Raw genomic sequence first — 27,550 nt, 5'->3', positions numbered from 1 at the left:
TTTTTGTTTTTGTTTTCTTTTTTTTTTTAAGATAGTTAACTTTTTTCTTTTAAGATTTTATTTATTTATTTGACAGAGGGACAGCGAGAGAGGGAACACAAGCAGGGGGAATGGGAGAGGGAGAGGCAGGCTTCCCACTGAGCAGGGAGCCGGGTATGGGCCTTGATCCCAGGACTGGGGGATCATGACCTGAGCGGAAGGCTGTCGCTAAACGCTAACCGACTGAGCCACCCAGGCACCCTTTTGTTTTGTTTCGTTTGGATTTTATTTTGTTTTTAAGAGAAAGATTGCTCATAAGTGTTTGTGAGTTGGGGGTAGGAGGGGCAGAGACAGAATTTTATGGGGTCTCCACACCCAGTGTGCAGCCCAACACAAGACTTAATCTCATCACCCAGATATCGTGATCTGGGCCAAAACAAGAGTCAGACGCTTAACCAACAGAGCCACCCAGGTGCTCTAATGTTATCTTTTGCGTTGCAGAGTGTTTAATTCGAATGAAGTCCAACTTACTATTGTTTTTGCTCTTATGGGCCATGCTTCTGGTGCCATATCTAAGGAATCTGCCCTATCAGGGTCACGAAGATTTCCTTCTGTATTCGTCCCCCTTAGTTTTATAGTCTTAGTTCTTACATTAACATCCATGATGCATTTTGCGTTAATTTGTGTGTAGGGTGTGAGGTAGGGGGCCATGGTCATTCTGACCCACATGAACGCCCAGCAGGCCCAGCACCCTTTGTTGAAGAGACCATCATTTCTCCATTGATCTGCCTTAGTACCTCTTCCAAAAATCAGTTGGTCATAAATATAAAGGTTTATTTCTGAACTCTCAATGCCATTCCATTGACGGAGTATCCATGGATGTCCAAGGATGTCATGTCCATCCTTACACCAGTACCACGCCTTCTTGATTTTTCAGTTTTAAGTAAATGTTTGCTGAATGAGTTAGTGAGAGAATGGAAACTATAGGAACAAATACAAGGCATTAAGTCTGGCATTCACAAAACCTATGAATTCCTAGAAAAGTCTATGTAATTAGATTTCCTTTTTTTTTTTAAGATTTTTTTGGAGATTTTTATTTATTTATTTGACAGAGAGAGAAACAGCACAAGCAGGGGGAGGAGGAGAGGGAGAAGCAGGCTCTCCGCTGAGCAGGGAGCCCGATGCTCGATCCTAGGACCCTGAGATCTTGACCTGAGCCAAAGGCAGATGCCCAAATGACTGAGCCACCCAGACACCCCTAGATTTCTTTTTTTTTTTTTTTAATAGACTCAAGTTGGGTGCCCCAGAGGGCATTCTTGGGCAAAAACTCCAGCACAACATTGCTTGGTAAAATGAGGCACTCTATCATCTCTATTGCATTTTTCACCTATTTCCTAAGTTTGGACATTTGTCTGTGGGTTTTACTTAAAGCAGGACCCATGTCCTCCAAGTATGTTTCCACCAGGTCCCCTTCCAGTTCAAAGGTAGCAACATCTGTTCACAGGCAAGAACCTAAACTCTGGGTCACCAAAGACCTTTGGTTGTAAATTCAAGTATGGCAAGGCTCCTGTCCAGACGTCCTCCCCACAGCTCCCACCCACTCATCCAAGGGTTCTGGGCAGGCCCATGAGCCTCACGGACCCACCGTCTGAGTCCTGGGGAATTTGCCATCAAAGACCCACTTTCTGAGAGTTAGGAGTGTCCAGCAAAGGGCGACTCTGCTCACCTCCATAGTACAGTCTTATAGACAGACCTCATCAGCTGGCCAGCCATGGAAGTCACCAAGCTCTCAGACCCCACAGAGTGTCCTGGTGTAACAGGGGTCAGTGAAGAGAAGAGCCATCTGTGGGAACTGCTCACTGCATTTCTACAACTCCCAGTTAGCCTTTGTGAGGAAACTTTTCTGTGTGTCTGATCCTTGCGTTCCCGTGGCCAAGCAGCCTGAGAGCCATCAGGTGTGGGAGTGACTGAGTGGCCCAGCCACAGTCAAGCAGCTGGGAAGAGTAGCAGGACCAGAACTTAAAGTCAGTGTCCAGCCCAGCTTAGAACTCTAGGAAGGCAGTTGTGGACAATCAGGTGGTTGGGTGGGCATTTCCAGAGAGGCCTGGGGCTCTCAGATTCGTAGGCTGTATAGACATGTCCAACATGTGGCAAGGAATTTAGTCCAACATGATCGCCTTAATATTTCTTCCTGCCTCCCAATAACTGTATTAGTTCAGTAAACAGTACTGTTGGGTAAGTAAGGGCTGTGGAGTCAGGCAGAGCGGCTGGACCCCTTATGAGCCATATGGTCCCAGGCAGGACACTCAGTGTCTCTAAGTATGAGATTCCGCCAAGTCAGATGGTGATGCTATTGTCCACCTCAGGACAAATGCAAGAACAGAACCAGATATAAAGTACGTAGTCATTACTCGATAGATGGTTTTTTTTTTTTTTTTAAATGCGGATGTGGCTCCTCAACAAATCCCCTAGGACCCCTCCTCTCAATCAGACTGAGAATCTGGAACTAACCCTGGTGAGGGGAAGCAGCCAGGTGGGGCCCCTTACCGCAACACCACCCTCTGCCCCCCACCCCCACCCCACAGCCGCCGGGACCATGGAGATCGTGTACGTGTACGTCAAGAAGCGAAGCGAGTTCGGGAAGCAATGCAACTTCTCCGACCGCCAGGCCGAGCTGAACATCGACATCCCACCCAACCCCGAGCTGGCCGAACAGTTTGTGGAGCGGAACCCGGTGGACGTGGGCGTCCAGTGCTCCACCAGCATGTCAGAGCACGAGGTGGGACCCAGCCCCAGGGCCTCGGCCGGTGGAAGTGTGGCCGGCCAGGGTGGGATGGCGTGGCTCCATCCCGGTGACTAGGAGCCAGTGAGAGTGGCCCAGGGAGGGTGCTGGAAGGGTGAGGACAGAAGGACATCGTGACCCACCACGGTGTCCGGGGCAGGAAAAGACTCCGCACCAGCCCTTCCCCAGGCCAGGCAAATGTGACTCAGGATGCTGTCTCTCCTGTGGGCTCTGGCCTCACCCCTGGGACCCTTGCTAGAGTCGTCTGGGGCACGTGGCACACCTGGGAGAGGTCAACCTAGGGAGTGGGGATTTGGATCTCCAGGCACGTGCTCCGCTTATGAACGGGAAAGGGTGCTATGGAAAGTTCTAGTCAGAAGGGCCCCCATGATAGGAGAGCGGAGGGCCATGGTGCAGTTCGAGCTCCCTGCCTGTCTAAAGGGGAGGGTGAGACACCTCGATTGTGTTAGGCGCTGCTGAGAGAAAACGAGTTTGAGGGAGAGAAGCCACTTGGTCATGTCCCAGATCAACCCAGGGAATATCACACTTGATTTGGCCAAACACAATTCATGGGCAGCTCCAGTTCCTCCCGGCCCAAACGCACTGAACCCCTTGCTCTCCCGGGGCTCACTGCTATCATGGGGACCGGGGGCATTGTCCTCGGAGTAGCCAAATAAACAGGATGGCCTTCGGGTCTCCACCCCCATGAAGACTAGTTGCTTTTGTGAGCCCTGGCCTAGAAAGGAAAGAAGGAGAGTGGCTGCTTCCCAGGTTTGGGGTCTCCATTTGGGTTGATGAGAAAGTTCTGGAACTAGATGCCAGTGATGGTGGCACAACATTGGGAAGTTCCTTAATGCCACAGAACTGTACATTTTTAAACGGCTAAAGTGATAAATTTTATATGTATTTAACCACAATTTTAAATGGGGGTGGGGACAGAAAGGAGGCAAAGTGGCAAGTTTAAGGGGTAAACTATGACTGCCCCTACGGTCCTCCCCGCCACAGAGAACATGCAGAGCAATCCCTCCCTCTCCATCATTTCCATCTTTCGGTGCCCGTGGCATAGTACAAGGTAAGGCGCAGCAGGCTCACTCACTTCTTTTCCTCTGGGATCTCACGGAACAAATGGTGGGCCCCTCTGGTCCGTTAGGGTTTAGATCAAGTCAGAACTGGATTACCCATGGCAGCGGCATCGCAAAGCTGCTAGCTCTGTAGGGCAGCACTTCCGTCGCCACCTGTGACCAACTGAGGACCAGAAAGTTCCTTGCTGGAACCAGACCATATTGCGGCTTTGGCCAGGGGACGGGGGGCCTGGGATGCTGGTTGGCGGTCATGGCCTCGTGTTAACACCTGGGGCAAGCATGCTCTCACCCGTGCCTCTCTGTTCAGGCCAACACGGAGCGGTTTGAGATGGAGACCCGGGGGATTAACCACGTTGAGGGGGGCTGGCCCAAGGATGTGAACCCCCTGGAGCTGGAGCAGACGATCCGGTTCCGGAAGAAGGTGGAGAAGGATGAGAACTACATCAACGCCATCATGCAGCTGGGTTCGGTGAGGCTTCCTGCAGCTCTAGCCACCACCCCGGCTGGGCGTGCCTGGCACTGTGCTCAGCTCCTGTGGTTACTCAGGGCAAGAGCACTGACTACCTTCAAGAACCTTCTATCTGGGATTAGGCAGACCCATCCACAACAGCAAACCAAAGAGGAAGGCAGGAGGGTGCGAGGGCTGGACAGGCTGTAGGAGGAATGTGACAAGAGCTCCCCTTGAGCAAAAAGGACCCCAAAGAACCCCACCCAGCGGCCACCTGCCAATAGGGATCATTCATTCACTCAGCACATGTGGATTGAGCTTCTAGCCTCTGCCAGGCCAGCAGAGATGGCAAGAATGAACTGCAAAAAAAAAAAAAAAAAAAATCGCAAAAATTTCCATACATCCTGCCCCCAAAGAGTTTATAATCCCCTAGAGGTCAATGACAAATATAGAGATAGCGCCCTGTAAGGTAGAGGACATGCTGTAAGATGAGGGATGACTTGCTATTTTGCTCCATAAGGCAGGAGATTCGACTTCCTGCTGAAGGGATCAGGGAAGGCTTCCTGAAAGAGGAAGCCCTTGAGCTCGGCTTTTCCTTGCTGGGCATCTGGGAAAATGGTGAGGGCCTTCTGGGTTGCAGAACCAGAACATGGGTGTTGAAGCGATTACCAATTCTGTTTGCCTGGAGCAGTGTTTCTTCACTTTTTTTTTTTTTTTTCATTGTTGTCCCCAATGAGCCTTTTTAGACATTTTTTTCCTAATTGCCTCCCCCTGAAGTTTTAATACTATACGTACATTGTTTATGTACTCTATGTATATCTGTGCGTTCAACATAGAAAGTAATATTATTTTACCCCCCAAAACCAATTTTCACCCCCTTGGAGGTGATGGTGGCCCCATGGAGAAGGTATGGATGGGCAGGAAGAATAGGAAAAACCACTGGGTATGTCTTGTCCCTCCCAGACTCCATCCCAGTCCTGGTTAGGCTGCAGGGACCTCCCTTTCCTGCTAAGAACTCCCGACATGTCCTCCTCAGATCATGGAGCACTGCATCAAGCAGAATAATGCCATTGACATCTACCAGGAGTATTTTGATGACGAGGATGAAATGGAGGTGACAGAGGAGGCCCCTTCAGCTAAAACCATCAATGTTTTCAGGTACCTCTCCAGCTAGGCAGATGTCTGGCTGATCTCTGTCACCCCTACGGGTGGGTGTTTCCAAAGGTCACTCCTTGCCGATCACTCCATGCTGTGGGTACAATGCCATCTGTGCTCCGATCTTGGTAAGAAGCAGAGCCATAGAACACGCAGCAGCCGACAGGTCCTTACCTTGGGGGTAAGGTCTGGTTGATGGAAAAGGAAGACAGACTCAAGGGAAAGACTAAGGGAATTTGCAAAGCTGAGTGCAAGTCTAGTTGACTCAGGCAGGGCCGAATGAGCTCAAAGTACAGGACATTCGTGATGCAGCAGCACTGTGAGCAAACAGGACCCTCATCCCACACTCATGGGAGTGCACCTGGTAATAACCCCCAAGGATAGCAGTTTGACAACAGGACTTTGTCCTATAGATACGTGTGTGTGGAATCACTGTGTGTGTGGACATTCACTGAAGCGGGGCATGGGCTATAGGCAAAGACCAGAACCAAACTAAATCCATTGGTAGCAGACTGCTTCTAGCAATTCTGGTAGACCTACACAGTGGAATACCATGCAGCCATCAGAATGAAGGAGGCAGCCCCTTCCATGACAAGATTTCCTTTGTGAAGCCAAACCAGAGAAAACAAGGTACAGAACAATATGTAGGGTAGCACTATTTTTTCTTAAAAAAAAAAAAAAAATACACACACACTCCTGCGATTTTGGAAGTGGCCAGCCTCAAATGCCAATTCTGAGGGATTCATTGTGCAACCGGGACCCTCTGAAGGTCCTGGGAATTACTAGACCCTGTCCCAGCTCAACTAGGAAGGACACTTTTGTGATCCAGGACAGAGTCGTGATGTGTGAAGTGGACCAAGGGCTGCGAGGAGAGGGTCCAGGGCGGGGCGGAGGCTGTCCCAGCTTCCTGGGGTCTGACCTTCCATAGGTACACCTTAGCAGGATGATGGGTTAGACATCATCCCATCCCAACCTCTACGTTTGCCAGATGAGGGGACGGACCCCAGGGAGGGGATGGTGCCCAGGACGCACGTGGGTGGGTGACCCAACCAAGGATGGGGCTCTGGTCTTCTGGGTCCCAGCCTGCACTCCTCTCACTCTAACAGTGCTCCTCGGGAGGAGGGAAGTGGAGGAATCAGGGAGTGAGAAAGTCACTTGGCTTTCCATGTTCCTTTGTTCCTTCTGATTTCTTCAAGGACAAAGTCTCAGTTGGGACCTTTTCTACTTCTTACTCATTCTGCTTCCTGCCCCCCCCCTTTTTTTTAATTAAGATTTTATTTTTCAGAGCAGTTTCAGGTCCACAGCAAAACTGATTAGAAAGCACAGAGAGTGCTGTGTTCCCACATGCCCTCTCCTCTCTGCACCCCCACAGCCTCCCTGCCATCAACACCCCGGCCCAGAGTGGGGCCTTTGTCACCATCGTGGACCACTGTTCTGATACAGCACCATAACCTGGGAGGCTTACAAACAATAGAAGCTACTTTCTCACAGTTCTGAGGCCGGAAATCCCAGATCAGGGTGGACAGGCTCTGCGCCAGGTGAAGACCCACTTCCTGGTTCACAGGCGGCCATGTTCTCACTGAGAACTCACATGGCGGAAGGGGTGAGGGAGCTCTCCGGACTCCCTTTATCAGGGTCTAACCCCATTCTGAATGGCTCAGGACTGAATTACCTCCCACAGCCACCCCCCAATACCATCACACTGGAGAGGTTTCAGCCTATGAATCTGGGGGGCACAACAGTCAGCCTGTAATACCCCCAAATCCACCATTTGCCTTAGGGTTCACTCCTTGTGCTGTACCCTCCATAGGTCTTGACAAATGTATCATAGAGAATGGTTTTACTGCCCTCAAATTCCTGTGTTCCACCTACCCATCCCTCCCTACCCCCAAAACTTTGGCCAACGCTTGACCTTTTTACTGTCTCTATGTGTTCTAGAATGTCACATAGCTGGAATCATACAGTTTTGTGGCCTTTCACAGACTGCTTTCCTTCGCTTAGTGATGTGCATTGCATTTCCACCCTGTCTTTCCATGGCTCAATAGCTCATTTCTTTTTCATGCTGATTAATATTCCCTTGTCTGGATAGACCCTGGCTTATTTATCCATTCACCTGCTGAAGGATGTCTTGGTTGGACATCCTTCAAGCTTCAACTTGGTTCGTTCCAAGTCAGGGCGATTATGAGCAAAGCTGCTGAAAACATTCATGTGCAATGTTTTGTGTGGACAAAACTTTGCAACTCTTTTGGGCATATACCAAGGATTGCTGGATTCTGCTTCCCTTTTTATTTCAATAGTGATGGGAAACCAGAGCCATATCAGAAGCAGGAAACTCCCTTCATTTCAGGATCCTTGATCAGGCTCAAAACTTCCAGCAAATGAAAATATCAGACTAGAATTTAGTATTTTTTACTTCCATGGGTTTAGTATTTATAATTGCCTTCTGTTTATGGCTGGCAAGGGTGGATTTTTGATTAAGAGAGTCCTCTAAACTTTGTTCTTAAAATAAATTTCTCTGTGGAGCGTCTGGGTGGCTCAGTTGGTTGAACATCTGACTCTTGTTTTGGCTCAGGTCAAGATCTTGGGGTTGTGAGATCAAGCCCCGTGTTGGGCTTGGCACTGGGCATGGACCCTGCTTGGGATTCTCTCCCTCTCTCCTGTCCCCTGCTCTCATGCTCTCTCTTTCCAAAAAAAAAAAAAAAAAAAATTTTTCATAAAGAAGTAATTGAGTAAGTAAGAGGTAAAGAGGTGTGGGAAGGCTTCAACCTCCATTCTTCCTCTTCCTCTCCTGTAAAGGGACCCCCAAGAGATCAAGCGGTCAGCCACACACCTCTCCTGGCACCCCGATGGCAACAAGAAGTTGGCAGTGGCATATTCTTGCTTGAATTTTCAGCGGGCGCCTGAGGGCATGAGCCACGAATCATACATCTGGGACCTGGGTGAGAAGCGGAAGAGTCCAGGTGGCCAGGAAAGCTGGTGGAGGTGGGGGCAGGGGAGAGGTCAGAAAAGCACAGGAGTGGAAGATAGAAACTGCAGACCAGGGACTCTCATAGGGCTGGTCCCTCATAGGAAGGGAACAAGGACCCCAGGAAGCCACCTATCCCTTCCCTGTCTGGGTTCAGACGCAGCCAAACCAGAGCCATAGCAGAAACAGGAAACTCCCTTCATTTCCAGATCCTTGATCAGGGCATTCAAGACCAGACCCCAGCAAAGCCCAATTCAGACAGACTCCCCTCTGTGCCACCTTTCCTGGCATCTGTCCTTCACCTATGGCCAGGAGGAACAGTGTGTCCACTTGGAAGCACAGATCCGTTGTCTCTCTCTAAGAGCGTGAGCTTGGCTGGGAGCCGGTGTTGGGGGGCTATGCATGGTCAGACGTCCTTTCACTGTCACCAGTGTGAAAATAAACGTTAGCCGCTATGAGTACGTGTAGGCGTCAAGCTCAGAACCGAGCACACAACACTCTTGGAACAACCCAACAAAGGCTTACAGTCACCCTGGGGGCTGGACTCCACCATTAATCCCCTTATACAGACAAAGAAACTGGTTTGGAGAAGTCAGGGAGAATTGTTTTTATGTAAAAACCTTGTGGTCAAACCTGGTTTCCTACCAAACCCACAAAATGGACACACACACACACACCACACACTACTGATTACCAAAGAGAAAACCACCAGAAGAGCCCTTAGGGTCAAGAGTTCCAGATTCTGGTCACCAGGGCCTAGAGGTTGTAACCTGGAGGAAGACGGGGGCGGGGGGGGGGGCGCGGGCGGGGTTTCCAGGCTGTCCCTCGCCACCTCTCACTTCTAGAAAGGTTAAACTCTTTGACCCTGTCCTTCGTTTTCTAGACCATGGTCCCCGAATGGGACCATTTCTTGTGTGTTTGTTTTATAGAAAACCCCAACAGGCCTGAAATTGTCCTAAAGCCATCTTCTCCTCTTGTCACCTTGGAGTACAACCCCAAAGATTCCCACGTGCTTCTGGGAGGCTGCTACAACGGGCAGCTTGGTAAGGAGGGGCTCAGCCCCCACCGCTGTCCACCAGGGCCCACACGCCTGCTGGACCTCCCTCGGGGCGCAAAGGGAGGTGGGGACTTCCCACAGCAGATGGGCTCCAGACATCCGGGCGAGTTGGGGGTTGCTGATAGCTCAGCTGGGTCTCCCGTTGTAATAGTTTTACGACTATTAAAACTCCGATTTTGATTACGATTATTCAAAACTCCAAAAGGAGGTCTGAAACCAATTCAGAATAAAAAGTTTTAAGAAAATTATAGGTCAAGTATAAAGACAAGGAGCATTCACCACCCACCTGCCCCAGCTGGGATAGAGTAGCTAGGGGGCAGAGGGATTATGAGACCTGTGAGGAGCTCCATCTCAGGAAAGGCAGGCAGAGACACCTGTATGGGATTGGGTGTGAGTGATTCCCGCCATGCACAATGAGTGGTGACACGTTCCCTCCTCCTTTGATGATCAGGAACATCTGGTACGAATTCTTTAAATGTTCAGTAGAATTCACCCGGGTGGCTTAGTGAGTTAAAACCTCTGCCTTCGGGGCACTGGGGTGGCTCAGTGGGTTAAAGCCTCTGCCTTCGGCTCCGGTCATGATCCCAGGGTCCTGGGATAGAGCCCCACATCGGGCTCTCTGCTCAGCAGGGAGCCTGCTTCCACCTCTCTCTCACTCTCTGCCTGCCTCTCAGCCTACTTGTGATCTCTATCTGTCAAATAAATAAATAAAATATTTAAAAAACAAAACAAAACAAAAAAAACCCTCTGCCTTCGGCTCAGGTCATGATCCCAGGGTCCTGGGATCCAGCCTCGCATCAGGCTCTCTGCTCAGCGGGGAGCCTGCTTCCTCCTCTCTCTCTCTCTCTCTCTGCCTGCCTCTCCACCTACTTGTGATCTCTGTCAAATAAATAAATAAAATTAAAAAAAAACTTTTCATTGCTAATGCAATCTCTTTCTTAATTCATTCATTCATTGATGGTTGGATTAGAGAGTACAAGCTGGGGTAGCGGCAGAGCTAGAGGGAGAGAGAATCCCAAGCAGACTCTGCACTGAGCGTGGAACCTGATGCGGGGCCTCATCTCACATCCCTGAGATCATGACCTGAGGCGAAATCAAGAGTCAGAGGCTCGGCTGACTGAGCCACCCACGCGCCCCTCTGATGCATCCTCTTCATTTGTTCGGGATTGCTCCACACTTTCTAGGTCTTCTCGAATCAGTTTTGGTAGATCCGTTCCTCTTTCTTTCTGTTTCTCAGATGGGTCATCGCAAACGACCTCCCTCCAGCTCGGGGGGGGGGGGGTCTTCTGCCAGCTCACGTATGTTGCTGAGCCCCTCCGCTGAATTGTCATTTCAGTGAACATATTTTTCAACTCCACAGAATTTCTATTTTGTTCTTCCTTTTAAAAAGAATTCCTATCTGTTGGCGTGCCTGGGTGGCTCAGTCAGTTAAGCGTCTGACTCTTGATTCCAATTCAGGTCATGATCTCAGGGTCATGGGATTGGGCCCCACATCAGGCTCCTGCTGAGTGTGAGTTATGCTTGAGATTCTCTCTCTCCCTGTCCCCCAACCCCTCTCCTGCTCATGCTCTCTCCCTATCACCACCACCACCACCACCATCATCATCATCTCTATCTCCTTATTGATATTTTATCTTGAGCGAGATATCATTCCCATACTTTAATTCTTTAGATACAATTTCCTGTAGTTCTTTGAACATCCTTAAAATCAATGATGTAAAGTCTTTGTCCAATAAGTCCAACAGTGGTCTTCCTTGGGCTCAGTCTCTATTTATTGCCTTTTCCCCTGTGTATAGGCCATATTTTCTCATTTCTTTGTATATCTTGTAATTTTTTTTGCTGGAAATTACTCTCTTTACAGGATATAAAGTGACAACTTTGGAAATCAGACCCTATACCTGCCCAGGGGTTTGTTTTCCTTGCTGTTTGTTGTGGTAGTTCATTGCTTCAGTGAATTTTCTGGACCAGTTTTGTGAAGTCTGTACTCTATCCTCAAGCACCTGCAGCCAACCAGTCTTTGCTGAGAGCCCCCGTGTGCCTGTTTGAGCATGTCTGCGACACTCAGCCAGGCAGCTGCCATCCCTGCCTGAGCCTCTGTGCAGAGCCTCGGGGTCAGCCAGAGGCAGAGGCTGAGGACCTCCCTTGTTCTTCCCTGAGCATATGCTCAGCTCTGGGCATGCATGCAGCCCTGCCCAGGCAGGTGGCCTTCCAGATCTCCAAGAATATGCTGGAGCTTTTCAAAGCGCCTCTGGACATCTTGTTCTCCATGCTTACCTTTTAAGGTGATTAGTGATTAGTTTCCTGTTGGCTCACCTTCAGGAAGCTGCAAAGTTACTCAGTTGCCTGTAATTATCACCGTTTTTAATAGCTGCCTCCATAATAAGACATTTTTTTCACTCATCAAGCTCCAAGTCAAGCCGAATACAGACAACTTGCAGGAGAACCACCAGGCAGGTCAGGCAGTCGCGGTTCTTTGGACGGGAGGCTCTGAATGAGCTCTGGCTGCATTACCCTCTTGTGGCTGCCCAGTTGCAGATTTTTACCAGGGAGATGGAATGTTCTTTTTATTTTTTTGAGGCTGCCCCGTGGGACTTGGAGAGTTGGGGTCTTAACTTGGGCAAGTAAAATTGCCCCAAAACTCGGGGACGCCTGGGTGGCTCAGTTGGTTAAGTGGCTGCCTTCGGCTCAGGTCATGATCCCAGCATCCTGGGATCGAGTCCCACATCGGGCTCCTTGCTTGGCAGGGAGCCTGCTTCTCCCTCTGCCTCTGCCTGCCACTCTGTCTGCCTGTGCTTGCTCTCGCTTCTCTCTCTATGACAAATAAATAAAATAAAAAATCTTTAAAAAAAAATTGCCCCAAAACTCACTGTCCTTACTAACATTCAGCTTTCTTCTGAACACTCTCTGGATGGCTGCAAACTTTCGGCTAATTTGTTCTGAAAAAGTTGACCTATAATTTCTGCCAGTTTTCTCATTGCTTTTATGGAGGAAGAGATTTTCAGAGGTCCTTAGGCTGCTGATTTTGCTGATGGAACACCCAGAAAACTGGTTTTTGGATCCCTGGGGAGCTTGGAAGGATGCTTCCCACATGGGTCCCGCCTGCCTGCCTGCCCTCCACCTCTGGCCCCCAGACAGCAGCCTCTGGCCCTCAGCCTCTGTGGCTGCATCCCAGGCCTGACTTGACCTTGGCCCTAAAAAGTGCTCCCTACCCTCCTACCTTCACACGTTCTCTTCCTTCCCCTTCTTCCTCCCAGAGTGGGAGCTGGATGGCAGGGAAACTTCTTAGACACTCTTCTGAGGCCTCTGACTCCTGCCCCTTCAGGCCTGCTGCTTCCTCCCCAGGATCAGTCATGGGATCCCACAAGTCTCCTGCCAAATTACCTGATGCCAGGGCTCTAGAAAACAAACGGAGCCACTGTGCATGATTTATTCAGGAGCCTTGCCTCGCTCATTATTCATAACCCCTTTCAGGGCTCATCCCACCAGCTCAGAACAGCCTGGGGTTTGGGGGCTCTGCTGCCTGTGGGAGGTGCTGCAGGGGGACCTACCCTTGAGCACTGCTCTGCCCAGACCAAGCAAGCTTATCTAAAAAAAGCCCATATCTGGGCCAGGCCGCTCCAGGGGAAGTTTATGGAGTTCAATTCCATAAATCAAAACATGGATCGTGTTTTTGTTGATTTCCCAGAAATAGCTCTGGGTAATAGAGTGGGTCCTTGCTGCGCACTCATGGCAAAATGAAAACACAATCTGTCAAGACAGAAACTAGATAAGTTCCAAAAGTAAAGCAGCAGAGGTGAAGCCCCAGTAATGGATGTGAGTAAAGGTTCTGTGAGTTGCATTCCCATCTCCCAGCAGGGGCAGCCAAGGTGTGGAAGATAAAAAGGGAAGGAGTGTATGCAGCAGGAGAGATTTGCCTCAATGTTCTTACTTTCAGGAGCCTTTCTCTGGGGGTGGAGACACTCTTCTCTCTGGCTGTATATATTGTCTCATCCTAGGCTCCTCCTCAGTCCGTAGTCCTTCTCACTCTTTCCAGGAAGCTTGCCCTGACCACCCCCATGTGTCCCTCACCAGACTGATCCCAGCATGAGCTGTGCTTGCACCATCCCCCTTCCTGCCTCTCAGGAACAGGAACCATCTTATCCCAGAGGCTTCCCGAGGGTCTAGTGTGGTGCAACACATAGTAGGGGCTCAACAGAAATGAGTGAAGCTTGCACTTCACACTCTGGGAGTCTTCCCATAGAGATTGTGTGTGAACTTCAAGGGTCGGTAAGAAACTCGGGCAGGTTGGGACCAAGCCCTGATTCTGAAAAACCATATTCCTGCCAAACCAAGAGAAGCAGCATTCCTCCATCACCTCTCCCTGTAGCCGGAAAGGGAGTTTGGGCTTCTGTTCACCTTCCCCTCATTCCGCACCCCCCTCCAGCCTGTTGGGACACCCGTAAGGGCAGCTTGGTGGCAGAGCTGTCCACCATTGAGTTCAGCCATCGAGATCCTGTGTATGACTCCATCTGGCTGCAATCAAAGACAGGAACTGAGTTCTTCTCGGCATCCACAGATGGGCAGGTACTGGCCGGCCACTGTGGGGGGCAGGGTTGTGGGGAGCAATGACACTTCCCTGGTTCCCCTTCAAAATCCCAGGGGGAATGTTTCCTTTTGCATTTTATTTTAAAATTAAAGAGTAAGTAATGCATGCGCATGGGACAAAATTCAAAAGGTACAAAAGGGCAGAGAAGGAAACACCTTCCTCCCACATCTTCCCACAAGCCTCCCAGCCCCCCTTCCCATAGGCACCCACTTGCCTCAGCTTCTTATGGCTGCCTTCAGGGATAGTCTCTGTATACAGGAGCAAATACATCCGTCTTCTTCACTTTCTTCCTGCACACCTTACACGTAGGTAAATACCTGCACTTGATATTTTTCATTTAGTCTATCTTGAAGATGGTTTTATACTTCATAAAACACTGCCCCGTGCCCATTAAGAACTCCATTAGGGGGGTGCCTGGGTGGCTCAGTCGGTTAAGTGTCTGACTCTTGATCTCAGCTTAAGTCTTGATCTCAGGGTCATGAGTTTGAGCCCTGTGTGGGGCTCCACACTGGGCATGGAGCCAACTTAAAAAAAAAAAAAAAAAAAAGAACTGCATGGCTATGCCATAATTTATTTAAATGGATTTCAACATGTTGTCATTCTAAGAATAATGTAATAAAGTGTGTGCTTGTATATAGGTCTTTGCACACGTGTGAAGGCACACCTATAGCATACAGTAGGATTTCTGGATCAAAACATGTGGGCATTTACAACACTGCTATGTATTACCATATTGTGGGGAGACTTTGAGAGTTCAGATCCCAGAACCCACATTTGGTGATTTTGATGCAGTAAGGTCTGGAGTGAGGCCCCAGTTTCTAGATTTTACGAAGCTTGCCTGTGACCCTGATCGTGAGCCAAGCTTAAGACTGTGGGCCGGAGTGGTGGTTCTCCAAAGCATGTTTGTCCTGCAGGTTGCTGGGCACCTCTTAACACTCACCCCTTTGGTCCCAGGGGTGGACCCTGGGAAAGTGGCAGGGGGTGGGGGAGGTAGGGAAGGCAAAAGCCAGGAGAATCGAGGCGCCTCTGTTCTCACAGTTGCCCTGTCCTCCTCCAGGTCATGTGGTGGGATATCCGAAAAATGAGCGAACCCACCGAGGTGGTAATCCTGGACATTACCAGAAAGGAGAGGTTGGAGAACGCCTTGGGGGCCATCTCCCTGGAGTTCGAGTCCACTTTGGTGAGTGTCCCAGCTCTTCCTTCCCCGGCTTTCCATCGCTGGGGCAGCCAGAGCCAAGGGCGGGGCAGGCCAGGACTACCTACCCTGCGCTCTTTGCCGCTCCATGGAGGGCCGTCCCTCCCTCCGGTGGTCATCCTGGACCTACGTGGTCTTTTCAAGGACTCTCCAGCAGGGGGCAGCAGAGCTTCTTGCGGAAAGACGCCAAGCCCTCTCCACACAAAAAGTCACTGGCTAGTGGCCCTCGCTGAGCAGAAGGCAAGTTTTTGCAGAGGACAGGATTCCAGAAAGGCCTCACTCTGTGGGAAGAGCCCTGCCCAGGACCAACAAGGAGAGGCCACGCTCTCGCCCTGCCTCGTGTGGGTCGCTTCACTTTCTGAAGGGAAGGAAGAGATATTGGGGAAGCAAATGAGGCCAGAGAAGGCTCCTCGGAAAACCAGAGCACAGGCGTGATTCCAGTACTAGCGACGGGAAGGGATGGTAAAGAAATACCGAAACTGAGCAGTAATGTGAATGTGTCAGAGGATAGAAGCTTCTGGAAGCAGCAAACGAAGACACCCCCCTCCCCACCACCACCACCGCCAAAGCAAGGAAAACAACTTTCCCAGATGACTCTCTGCCTTGGGCTGGTTCCTAGTTTATGTCTTGCTGAAGCCCAGGCCTGGCTACCGCTGGGGATTATCCCTTGTTTGCTCTCGGGTCATGTGACATCATTCCCAGGCCCTTGGGGCGTGGAGGTGCTCTGGCCTCACCCCTGCCCTGGGCATGCTCACCCAAGGCTGGGGAACCAGCTGGTGAGATGAGATGGAAGACAAGTTAACAGACCCCCACCGCTGGGCATGGTAGTCACAGCAGAGAGGACGCAGAAACGCCTTCTGTGCTGAAACCAGGGGTGTCTAGAGTAAGTGCTGGATGTGGTGACCGTGCCACCACTAGTCTCCAGCGCTCCCAGGCTTGCAGCTGAGCACAGGCGTGTGCCGGACGTTAGTAACTGTCTTGCGTGATGAGCCTGCGTTCTCACACACGACGGTCTTGTGAGGTAACATTATTATCCCTGCTTTCCAGATAAACAGATGAGTCTTAGTGGGGAAGTCACGCGCTCTAGAACATGGAGCCACCCGGGCTCAAACCCAGGGCTCTGACTCCAGGCCCAGGCTCGCCAGGCCAACCCCACCAAGAAGCCTGAGGCTGGTGGCATGGCGGTCCATCGGATCCGGGCACTTCTCCCCATGACTCCCCTGCGGTTTAGGGATCCGGCACTTCTCCCCATGACTGGCTGGCAGGAGTCTTGAGGTTTCCTTCATTACTCACGCTTCTGGGCCTTTCAAGCTGTGTCTCTTCACTATCCTTTGACCCCCAACCTGGAGTCCAGTTGTTTCTTTTCTTTTCTTTTTTAAGATTTTTTTATTGTATTTTTTTATGAACATATAATGTATTATTAAGATATCTATTTATTTATTCATCTGAGAGGAGAGAGAAAGTGCACGTGCACACGAGTGGAGGAAGGAGCTAAGGGAGAGGGAGAGAGAGAATCTCAAGCAGATTTCCCACTGAGCATGGAGGCCCATGCAGAAGCTGATTGACCTCATGACCCTGAGATCATGACCTGAGGCAAAATCAAGAGTTGGACACTTAACCTACTGAGCCACCCAGGCGCCCCCTGTTTTTCCTGTGTAAAACCATGAACTTCCTTCCTTTTTAAAGCCAAACAATCTTCCACTGTGTACAGAGCACACCCCATGCGTCCATCCAGGGTCACTGGGGTTGGGATACTTGAGTTGCTTTGACCTCTTCACCTCTGTGAATAAAGGTGCCAGGAGCAGTTCTGCCCAGTTCTGCAGGGAGTGGCTGGAGCCTGGGTGAGGGGGCTTTCTAGACTCTGTATAGCAAAATGCCTCATGGACACAATGGTGCTCCGTGAAGAGGTGCTCATCACGTGACTGTTGATGAGTCTCCCCGGGACCAGAAGAGTAGAGAAAGCTTCATTAAGATGGGGCGCCCTGACGCGAGGTCTCGCGGTAGTGGGGGTCTGATGAAGCTGGGAAGTGGGGGGGACAGCTCCTTAGCAGGGGCTGCGGAACAGCCTGAGCTGAGGCTTAAACCAAAGGCCCTCCCAGCACCTTCAGCCCCCTCCGCCCAGATCCCAGGAGGCTGCTCCCCATGACAATGAAGCCCCGAGCTGACATTTCATGGCGCCTTCTGCTCCTGTGTCACCCCCCTCCCCCACAGCCAACCAAGTTCATGGTGGGCACCGAGCAGGGCATTGTCATCTCCTGCAACCGCAAGGCCAAGACATCAGCCGAGAAGATTGTGTGCACCTTCTCAGGCCACCACGGCCCCATCTATGCCCTCCAGAGAAACCCATTCTACCCGAAGAACTTCCTGACCGTCGGTGACTGGACCGCCCGCATCTGGTCAGAGGACAGCCGGGAGTCATCCATCATGTGGACCAAGTAAGAGGGAGGGTGGGAGGGGACAGAGGGGTCCAGCCCAGGAATGCTCTGAGCCTCCGTATGCCCACCCATAACATGGAGAGACCGCCCCTCCACACACACCAGAGCTTGTGCTGGGAGCGGCCTAATCCGGCCACTTTATGGAGGAATGTGGTTCCAGCAGCTTGGGCTGGTACGAATAACAGCCTTGTGTTCTTTTTCAGGATCTCAAGACAATCCCACAAGTAGGTAGCACAGCTCCTCTTATCCTTTGTGGTCTGTGTCAGGGGACAAAGGCATGGGGAAGTAGAGCCACTTGTTCCTGGTCCCTCAGCTGGTGAGGAGCAGAGGTGGGATTTGAATCCAGGAAGCTTGGATTAAGAATCCGGACCTTGGGGCGCCTGGATGGCTCAGTGGATTAAGCCACTGCCTTCAGCTCAGGTCATGATCTCAGGGTCCTGGGATTGAGTCCCGCATCAGGCTCTCTGCTCAGCAGGGAGTCTGCTTCCCTCTCTCTCTCTCTCTCTGCCTGTCTCTCCATCTACTTGTGATCTCTCTCTCTGTCAAATAAATAAATAAATAAAATCTTAAAAAAAAAACAACAAAAAAAGAATCCGGACCACTCAGCAGGACAGCTTCGTGGGTTTCCTCTCCTGGGAGGGTGAGCACATAGGAGCAGAGAGGGACAGAGCTGTGAGCTCTGGCGTTGGATCAGAGACGCTTGTGGAATTGCCCAGTCTGCCCAGAGGAGAGGCCAAGGGGATGCCGGAGACTGAGCCCCCCTGCATGGTCCCACTGGCCCTGGGGGAGCCGGGGAGAGCCACATCCATGGGGATGTTACAATGCAGGCAGAGCCAAGAGACCAGAGCAGAGGCCTGAGGTGGGGGAACATGTGCTTTCTCAACCTTCACGTGTGTGGATCTGGGGTTCCCTTCCAGCTCACGTGGTCACAGGTCCTGCAGTGTTGGTGCCACTGTGGACCTGGATGGGCATCTTCTCTTCCAGGGGTTTCCAAATTGGGGGCATCAGGATCTCCTGGGAGGAGTTGTTATTATTATTATTATTAACTCTGGACTCCAAGGCTGTTTTATGGGATCTTGCATTTGACCATGGAATGGGCATGATAAGGATTTCCTCAGGGGCTTTATGATTCTGGCTACCTCTGCTTTTGGAGCAGACGTCTGGGCCAATCTCTCTATTCTCCAGAGGGTGCAGAGGATAACACTTTGTTCCAGGTCCCATGGGGAGTTAGAGCTCAACACCACCTACCCAGGTTCTGACTTTTTCATCATATATATATAATATGTATATAAAACATATATAATTGTTGAATATATATATACATATATATTCAACCATTCTATGGAGGTGTCATCGACATGGAAAAGGTTGTACTGAATGCACACAGGCTCCATGAATCGGGATAAGTTACACAAGTGCAACCATGACCACCATCAGAGCCATAACCATACCCATCACCTCTCTCCTGCCCCCTTTATTATAATTATTCTTATGGGGGGGTGGTAAGAACAGTTAACATGGGTTCTACCCTGTTAGCAAATGTTACTATTTGCTACAGCGTGGTTAGCTAGAGGCATTACTAGATCACACACTAGGTCTCCAGGACTTATGTATCCCACATAAATGAAAGTTTGTACCCTTTGACCATCACCTTCCTGTTTTCCTCCTCCCCCCACACCCCAGCCCCTGGCAACCAGAGCTCTACTCTCTTGCTGCTGAGTTTGACTTTCATGATTCCACATAGAAGTGAGATCATAAAGTATTTGTCTTTCTGGTCTGGCTCATCTCTCTTAGGATAATGTTCTCTGGGTCCTTCCACGTTGCTGCAAATGGCAGGATCTCCTTTTTTTCGGGCTGAATAACATCCCGTTGAATCTATAGACCACATTCCCTTTATTCATCCACCATCTGGTGGACACTTAGGTTGTTTCCATCTCTTGGCTGTTGTGAATAATGGTGCAATGAACATGAGGGTGTGGGTATCTCTTTGAGATGCTGATTTTAATTTCTTTGGATAAATACCCAGAAGTGGGGGTGCTGGATTGTTGGCTAGTGCTATTTTTAATTTTTTGAGGCCCCTCTATGCTGTTTTCCACAGTGGTTGCATCCGTTTGCATTCCCACCAACCGTGCACGAAGATAGACTTTTCTCTGCGTCCTCGCCAACACTGTTTCTTGTCTTTTTGATGACGGCCATTCAAACAGGCATGGGGAGCTATCTCCTCATGTGTGTGGTTTGGTTTTTCTTTTTTTTAATCTCTTTGTGCTTTTTATTTGTGCTTCCCTGATGATGAGTGATGGTGAGCACCTTTTCATGAACCTATTGGTCATCTCGATCTCTTCTTTGGAGAAGTACCTGTTCAAGCCCATTGCCCATTTTTTAATCAAGTTACTCCCTATGAAATTTTTTGGTATGAGTTCCTTATATATTTTGGATATTAACTCTTTATCACATATGTGATTTGCAAATGTTTTCTCCCATTCCTAAGTTATTTTTTCATTTTTCAACTTTGTTGTATAGAAGCTTTTTTACATCGATGTATCCCACTTGTCTATTTTTGCTCTTGTTGCTTGTGCTTCTGGATTTATATCCAAGAAATGGTTGTCAAAGCCAATATCAAGGAGATTTTCCCATGTTTCCTTGCAGGAATTTTATGGATTCGGGTCTTGTGTTTAAGTCTTTAACTCATTTTGAGTTGACATTTTGTATTTCTTCCTCATAGCAGAAAGGAAGTATAGTATAGTAGGAAGTATAGCACTCATCCTATGTCAATATTAGGAACTTCTCTGCACACACTCTTCCTCTGACTCCTTTCTGTGAGTCCCATGGCTGGAAGACTGGGCCTAGATCCAGCGGCATGCACCTGTTCCAGTGGGGAAATACCAGTGGCCAGCCCCTTGGCAGGACTGGAGCCTTTTTTTCAAGATTGATTGATTAATTGATTGATTGGAAAGAGAAAGAGCATGCAATCATGGGAGGGGTGGAGGGAGAGGAGACAAGCAGACTCCCTGCTAAACACAGAGTCCAACATGGGGTTTGACACCAGAACCCTGAGATCATGACCTGAGCTGAATCAAGAATCAGATGCTTAACCAGCTGAGCGCCCCAGGCCCCCCAGGACCGTAACCTTTAAAATGCAGACTGTGAACTGCTGGTGAGCAGGTTGGCATGGCTAGACGTCAGACAGAAGAAAGAACTTCCTGCCCAGCGATGAGTCCCTGTAGTCCAGGGAGCCTGGATGAGCAGAGCCATTGCTCAGCAGCCTCTCTGTGCCCCCCAACCCCGGGTCCCCCCAGGTACCACATGTCTTACCTCACCGACGGTGCCTGGAGCCCAGTGAGGCCGGCAGTCTTCTTCACCACCAAAATGGATGGGACCCTGGACATCTGGGACTTTGTGTTCAAGCATTGTGACCCTGCCCTCAGCCTGAAGGTCATGTATATCCCACTCCCCATGCATGGAGGCCTTTGGGGTCTGGTGGCTCGGTAGAATCACCTGGGGGAAATTTAGAAAGAAGAGAGTAGAAGGCCTGGTCTCCCGTCAGACGTACGCCTCAGGCAGCCCGGGCATGGGCTCCTGGCAGGAGACCCTTCCAACCCAAGCTGATGTTATATTTGCATAGCTGGAGCCGAGCCCTGCTGGCTTAGACCATGGAAGGGCACGGGGTTTGGGACACGGCAGGATGGCCGTGGGGCTGGACGGAAGGGGTGGAGGGTGGAGGGTGGGGGGTGGGGGCTGGGGTGGACAGTGAGCGAAGGGGGCAAAGGGTTCTGACAACCCATCTCAGAGCGTGACCTTCATTTTGCGAGTCAGGGGAGTCACCAAAGGTGTTTGAACACAGAGCTTGGTGAAGCGCCCCCATCCCTGGGCGTCAGACGTCATTGAATCTCTCCTCCCCAACCGGGTCTGCTGGGACCTTCCAACAGGTGTGTGACGAGGCCCTGTTCTGCCTCCGGGTGCAGGACAACGGGTGCTTCATCGCCTGCGGTTCTCAGCTAGGGACCACCACGCTGCTGGAGGTCTCCAGTGGGCTGTGCACTCTGCAGAGGAATGAGAAGAACATAGCTTCTTCCGTAAGTATCCTGCACAGACCCAGCCCGCGGCAGAGCAGGCTAGCCAGAGTCAAACATCAGCCCCCACCGCCTCCCGGGAAATGCATGGACCTTTGGGGAGGCGGCGTGGTGTCCCCCACATGAGCAGGTAAGTGGGGTCAGGATGTCTGAACTCACCGTGACCTGCCCGCACATCAGCCCGGGGTGAGTGACCTCACCCCTCTGGGCTTGTCGCTGTCAAAGTGGTTTGATAGGTCAGTTTGTCTGGCTTCACAGATGACATCTCTTTGCAACAGACCCTGTCAAAGGGTCAGAGATGCCCTTAGAGAAGACACAGGGAAGGCGAGGATCCTGGGGAAAGGGGTTGGGAGGCTGAGATCTGTCACTGCACCCCCCGCGCCCCCTGAGGGACCCCGGCGGCATCTCCCCAGCACCATGGGCACACCGGGGAACTGGAGGCTTGGTGCTCAGGCCTGGGGCCAGCCCCCAGGCTCTGCTGGAACCGTGGGCCCGCCCCCGAGCAGGTGCTTCCTTGGGCCCAGGGCCCCACAGTGCACAGCTGTAAGGGCGTTCTTCACGCTGCCATCTTTGTTCTGGAAACCCCTTGGAACTGGGCGACTTGGCAGCTCTGCTCCTGCCTCCCGACCTCACTGTCCAGCCCTCCTCCCTTGCCCTTAGAGCTGAGAACAGACGCCTTTGGGGCTGCACTGAGCCAAGAGAACTCAGCTTGACCCCATGCTGAGAGCTGGCTGCTGGCTGCTGCCCTCCTCCCACGGGCCTCCCTGTCCCTATGTGCCCCAGATATTTGAGCGGGAGACCCGGCGGGAGAAGATTCTGGAGGCCAGGCACCGGGAGATGCGGCTGAAGGAGAAGGGCAAGGCTGAGGGCAAGGACGATGCCCAGAGAGAGGAGGAGACCACCCTCAACCTGGAGGAACTGGTCACCAAGGCCGAGGAGGAGTTCTTCGACATCATCTTCACGGAGCTGAAGAAGAAGGAGGTGGAAGCCATCAAGAAGAAGCCAAAGCCTGTAGGACCCCAAGCAGGGGCACTGGGTGGGAGGGGTTTTGGGGGGGAACCCCAGGCCTGGGTTCCTCCTACTGGCTGACCTCCTGGGTGACCTCAGGCAAGTGGCCTCAGCAAGTGGACCTTAACTTGTCCATCCGGGAAATGGGGGCGTGACTCTCTTCCTCCTGAGAAGTCTTAAGTCTCCAGGTGGACTGCCCCGCTTTCGAGAGATGGGTGGTGGCCTCCTGGGTGTCGCTGGAGCAGGCAGGTGGCGGAAGACAGGTAAATGCTTGGAGAGGACAAACTGGTCCCATGTCACGAGCTCTTCCCACTCTGTCTCCCTGCGCTGGGGCTGGGCCCGGCTCTGATGTCTGCCGCTCCTTTTGCGTCTGGAAGCATTTGGCTACGAGAGGCCTTATCCTCAACACTGCGTGGCAAGGCGGGGCACAGCCCTCCTGCCGCTTACTGCAGAGGTGGGACTGGAGTCCCAGATTCCGGCCCATCCTGCCCTCCAGCAGGCAGCGCTGACAGTGGCCACCCTCCACGGAGCAATGTACCCAGCAGACAGCGGGCTTGGTGCTGGGGGTCCCAAATGGGGCTCATCCCGCTGCTCGAACACCCCCTCTTGGAGAAGCTGGGCCTCCGCAGGGAGTGCGGGGCGCAGGACAACCCCACTTCGGCCTGCCTTTCTCTTAAGTTTTCTGTGGTTGGCCAGAAATGCTGGGGTCAGGGCTGAGAAAGAGATGCGGGGTCCTTACTCCTGTTGTTTCTATTCCGGGTCACAGCCCTGCGAGGAATCATGTCCATTTTACAGGTCAGGGGACCAAAGAGACTTCCCGAGGTCACCCAGGAAGCACAGCAACAGACATAGGACTTGTACCCGAGTCTGTCAGGTGCCCTCGACCTTGCCCGCCCTCTGCACCCGCCAGCTTGGAGCACCCACTAGGCCCTCGAGGCCACGGAGCTGGTAGCAGTCTCCTGAGCACCCAGCAGCTGTTTTGGCCTCAGGGGATTAACTTCCCAGGGGGCAAGGGAGGCCTGCCCCCGCCCCCACAGTGATTCTGCACTGTTTCTGCAGACCCATCGGGATCTGGAGGCAGATGAGGAGATGGAAGGAGAGGACCAAGGGGAGGAAGAAGACAAGCGTGCCGGGACTCTGGCCTAGAAGGGTCAGGCCAGCCTTGCCCGCAGCCCCACTCGCTCTGCACCTTCGTTTCCCTCCGTTTCCTGGCACAGCGCTGGCTTCCCAAGTGGGCACTGAGCGCCTCCCTTAAAGCATCAACAGAGGGCGGGCTGGGGGAGCAGGGGGCCCTGACACGACCCGAAGTCCCACAAAGGATGGGACCCCGTTGACCCGCTGAGCCCAGTCCCACGGGACCTGTTGGAGGGCGGGAAAGGGCAGGGCTCCTGGCGGAGCTGGGGACCCCTTCTCAGCCAGTGGAGCACACCCTGCCTTTCAGCCAGGCCCTGCCTGTTCCCTCCGGTTCAGCTCCCCGCAGGGCTTTTCGGGCAATCATTTTCCTGTGAAGCCTGCAGACCTTTTCCAAGTGGGCTTGCCTCAGCCCTGGCGAAGCCTCAGAAAGACCCGTGAGCGGGGAGAGGGGCTTCTCCTTCTCCCTTTCTGAACCTCCCCTCTCCTACAACTCAGAAACATGGTCCGTCCGCTTCTAAAATGTTTCTGGGCAACCCCCCCCCCCACCAAACCCCCTGCCCTGGCATGTTTACCTCGGGGAGGAGATGCACGAGCGAGTTCGATTATAGCTGTTTGCCTGCAAGCTTTCCACTCTCTTAATTCTTACAAAATTAAATTAATAACAGTGCTACCAGCGAGTGCTCATTGTACGTCCTGTGCCGAGAGCTTTCTGTGTTCTCTCATCTAATTCTTTGTGCAGAATCCCTGGAAGGCTTGGTCTTTGATTGCCCCTACTCTCCAGAGGAACAATCAGATTCCAGGAGAAGTGGGGAGACTGGCCTGGGTCACAGAGCTAGCGCAGGGCAGAGTAGGGACAGGAGCTCAGACACGCAGTCTCCACCGCCCCTGGCAGGCACATGCAGGGCCCGTAGTGACAGCAGGGACCGTGGTACAGCAGAGCACTCAGTGACCATTATCAGAAACGTCCAAAGCCAAGAGGTCTCCTCAGAGCCAGCTGTGCACCCAAAGTCCCCCAACCACCATCCATTCTGTGGGTGTCAAATAGTCCTAACGGGGACCCAAAATACCCTTTAAAACCTTGCCTGAGTTTAGAATCTTACTGGAGAGGGACCCAGGGTCAGCCACCCTTTGTGACCAAATGAAAAACAATATGAAGTTGCCACTGTGGCCAGACTTTAATACGTGGGGGGGGGGGGGTAGGGGCCTTGGTGGCTCAGTTGGTTAATCTGCCTCCGGCTCAGGTCATGGTCCCAGCATCCTGGGATCGAGCCGCACATTGGCTCCCTGCTCAGCAAGCCTGTTTCTTTCTCCCTCTCCCACTACCCCTGCTTGTGTTCTCTCTCTCACTCGCTTGCTCTCTGTGTCAAATAAATAAAATCTCTATTTAAAAAAAATACTCATCGTGGGACCTATTTATCCAGTGCCTGACCTTTGCAGCGGCCCCATCTTCAGTCCCCAAGTCACCGATGCGCCACGTGAGGCACAGAGAGAGGGGGCAATGCCTGAGTCCCAGGAAGAGGAGTGGGCCGGCTGAGTTTCTGCCCCCTGCCTGGCCTTGCCATCTGAGCAGAGGGCGCCGACACCCCAGGTGTCTCACTCTGTATTGTCTCTTGTGACAGGCGCCTCAGTGTGTGAGGACACGGGCCCCAGAGATGCCCGGAGAGCTGTGGTTTCAACTGGGGGCGATTTTGCCCCCGACAGGACGTTTGGCAATGTCTGGGCACATTTTGGACTGACCTAAGTGGTAGGGGGTACTCTCAGCAGGACCGTCGGGTGAGGCAAAGTTGACTACAGGTCACCCCCCAGGGTCAGACCAGCACCCCGCCTGGCTCTTCCCTGACTTCCAGAACCAGAGACCCAGGAGCCGGCACCTTCACATGCTAAGGGCCTACGGGATGGAAACATCATGGTGGACAGGGGCAGGTCTCTAGGGAGCTCACTGGCAGGCAGAAAGGGCTGAGCTCTGAGGTCTGCACCCAGCCCTGAGCCGGGTACCGACCCCAGAGTGACGAGCAAGCAGACGCCGACTCTGCCCTCCGGGAGCCTGGACATCCACGGGAGAGACAAGAGCGGACAGATCCACAGGGAAATAGAGAAACACGGTTGCACAGAGAGACATCTTCTGGGAAGTCCAGGGTGCTCAGAGGGATGACAGCAGGAAGGGAAAGTCCTCGGTGGATGTCTTGTGTCCCAGGGGCCCTTTCATTTCCCCTCCTGAGCTAGAAGTAGCCACAGCCCCTCAAAAGCAGGGGCGGACTTAGGTCCCTGAGGCCCCAGAGGGTCACAGGGCTTGAAAAGCACTCAGGGCTCATCGAAAGCATTGGTTCTAGCTGCAGGTGACTATGGAGGGAGGAGGAGGAGAACGTCACAGATCCCTGATTGAAAATACCATTGCTTTGTGACAATAGTGGTCATGAATGATGACATTTGAGAGAGGAGCCGTGGCCGCCTCAGAGGGGAGCTTTTGCCCACTAGAAGCTTCAGGTATGTGACTAAAGATCTCAAGAAGTCAGAAAAGGGGGGAAAGACATGTAAGAGGAGTTTTGAAGAAGCCATTTGTCTGTGCTGCCCGCCACACGAGTAAGTGAAGGACAGACCTCCAGGACAGACAGACAAGAACAAGAACAAAGCCAAAAGCCAGGCGTGACGGAAGGGAGCAGCCCACCCAGAAGGCTGCCCATGATAGAGCGCGGCCAGAACAGGGGTGGGACGAGGGCAGGGGCCAAAGATGAGCCGGAGAAGGCCAGGACTCCAGGCTAAGGGGCACGGTCCGCGTGAAAGGCCTCGGGGAGCCACGGTGGGATCTCAAGGGAGGTAATGGCGCCAAACTGTCTTTTAGAACGATGATGGCGGGAGCCTGCGTGTGCGGAGCAGATCAGGGCGATGAGACCGGGAGGAGGCGCGAGGAGGCGTGGAGAGCGAGGTAGTTGGGTCTGCTTATCCGTTAGGGCGGGGAAGACAGCAGGCAGGGGCAGAGCAAGCGGCCGCGTGCTGCTCAGGGGAGGAGAAGTAGAAGCAGGCGCCGGGCATGTGGATGGAGAAGAGAAACACCTGCAGAAGCAAAGCCCCCAGGATCTGGGTAGAGGGGAAGGGGGGGAGGGGTCGCGAATGGTGGCTCAGCGGTGTCGTCGACAGAAACACAGAAGGCAAGCGGAAGACTCAGTTTGAGAACAGAGACAACGTTGTGACAAGTTGGGCTGTGGCCAGAAGCTCAGAATCTTCTCTGGTGTTCACCTCCGTGAGCCATCCTGGGTGGGATTCATGCACGTGGGGGAACAGAAAAGAAAGAAAAAAGGAGAGGCCGAATGACCAGGGGTCTCCTGTGGCTGATCAGGGTGTGGTATGCGATTCAGGGTCTGGTATGCAAGCCTGGAGGGTGGTTTCCAGCCAGCCACATCACGCTTCTTCAGACTTGACCTGATTCTCCCAGCAGCATCCCCATTTGCAAACCAGGCAGCCTGGGTGTGCAGCCTCGGGGGCAACCTGGGCCAGAGAACAGGACAAAACTTTAAGGGAACCACCCACCCACCAGCCCAACACAGGAGTATCTGGTTTCCACCAAGCCTCCCTTGGTTTATCTATGTATCCAATTGAAGGGCACGGGTAGCTTCCTGCCACTGTTTATTAGTAAGTACACCTAACACTAGCTCCTCAG

At 52.1% G+C, this 27,550-nt stretch overlaps 1 protein-coding gene across 1 annotated transcript in view; it reads left to right on the top strand.

Moving 5' to 3' along the window:
* The window catches only part of DNAI2 (dynein axonemal intermediate chain 2), a 28,133-nt gene extending 3,568 nt beyond the window's left edge, over positions 1 to 24,565 (top strand). The window contains exons 2-13 of the mRNA XM_004749028.3: positions 2,565 to 2,758; positions 4,151 to 4,312; positions 5,328 to 5,449; positions 8,243 to 8,385; positions 9,341 to 9,454; positions 13,892 to 14,031; positions 15,111 to 15,233; positions 17,460 to 17,683; positions 20,980 to 21,115; positions 21,610 to 21,756; positions 22,537 to 22,764; positions 23,821 to 24,565. Coding sequence (XP_004749085.1) covers positions 2,576 to 2,758; positions 4,151 to 4,312; positions 5,328 to 5,449; positions 8,243 to 8,385; positions 9,341 to 9,454; positions 13,892 to 14,031; positions 15,111 to 15,233; positions 17,460 to 17,683; positions 20,980 to 21,115; positions 21,610 to 21,756; positions 22,537 to 22,764; positions 23,821 to 23,907 — 1,809 coding nt within the window. The 5' untranslated portion in view covers positions 2,565 to 2,575 and the 3' untranslated portion in view covers positions 23,908 to 24,565. The remainder of the gene's footprint in view (positions 1 to 2,564; positions 2,759 to 4,150; positions 4,313 to 5,327; positions 5,450 to 8,242; positions 8,386 to 9,340; positions 9,455 to 13,891; positions 14,032 to 15,110; positions 15,234 to 17,459; positions 17,684 to 20,979; positions 21,116 to 21,609; positions 21,757 to 22,536; positions 22,765 to 23,820) is intronic.
* The last annotated feature ends 2,985 nt before the right edge of the window (positions 24,566 to 27,550 follow it).

Source organism: Mustela putorius, unplaced genomic scaffold (assembly GCF_011764305.1).
Source record: "Mustela putorius furo isolate JIRA1106 unplaced genomic scaffold, ASM1176430v1.1 tig00000873_pilon_pilon_pilon, whole genome shotgun sequence".
Taxonomy (NCBI): domain Eukaryota; kingdom Metazoa; phylum Chordata; class Mammalia; order Carnivora; family Mustelidae; genus Mustela; species Mustela putorius.
This window is presented reverse-complemented; position numbering and strand designations above follow the sequence as displayed.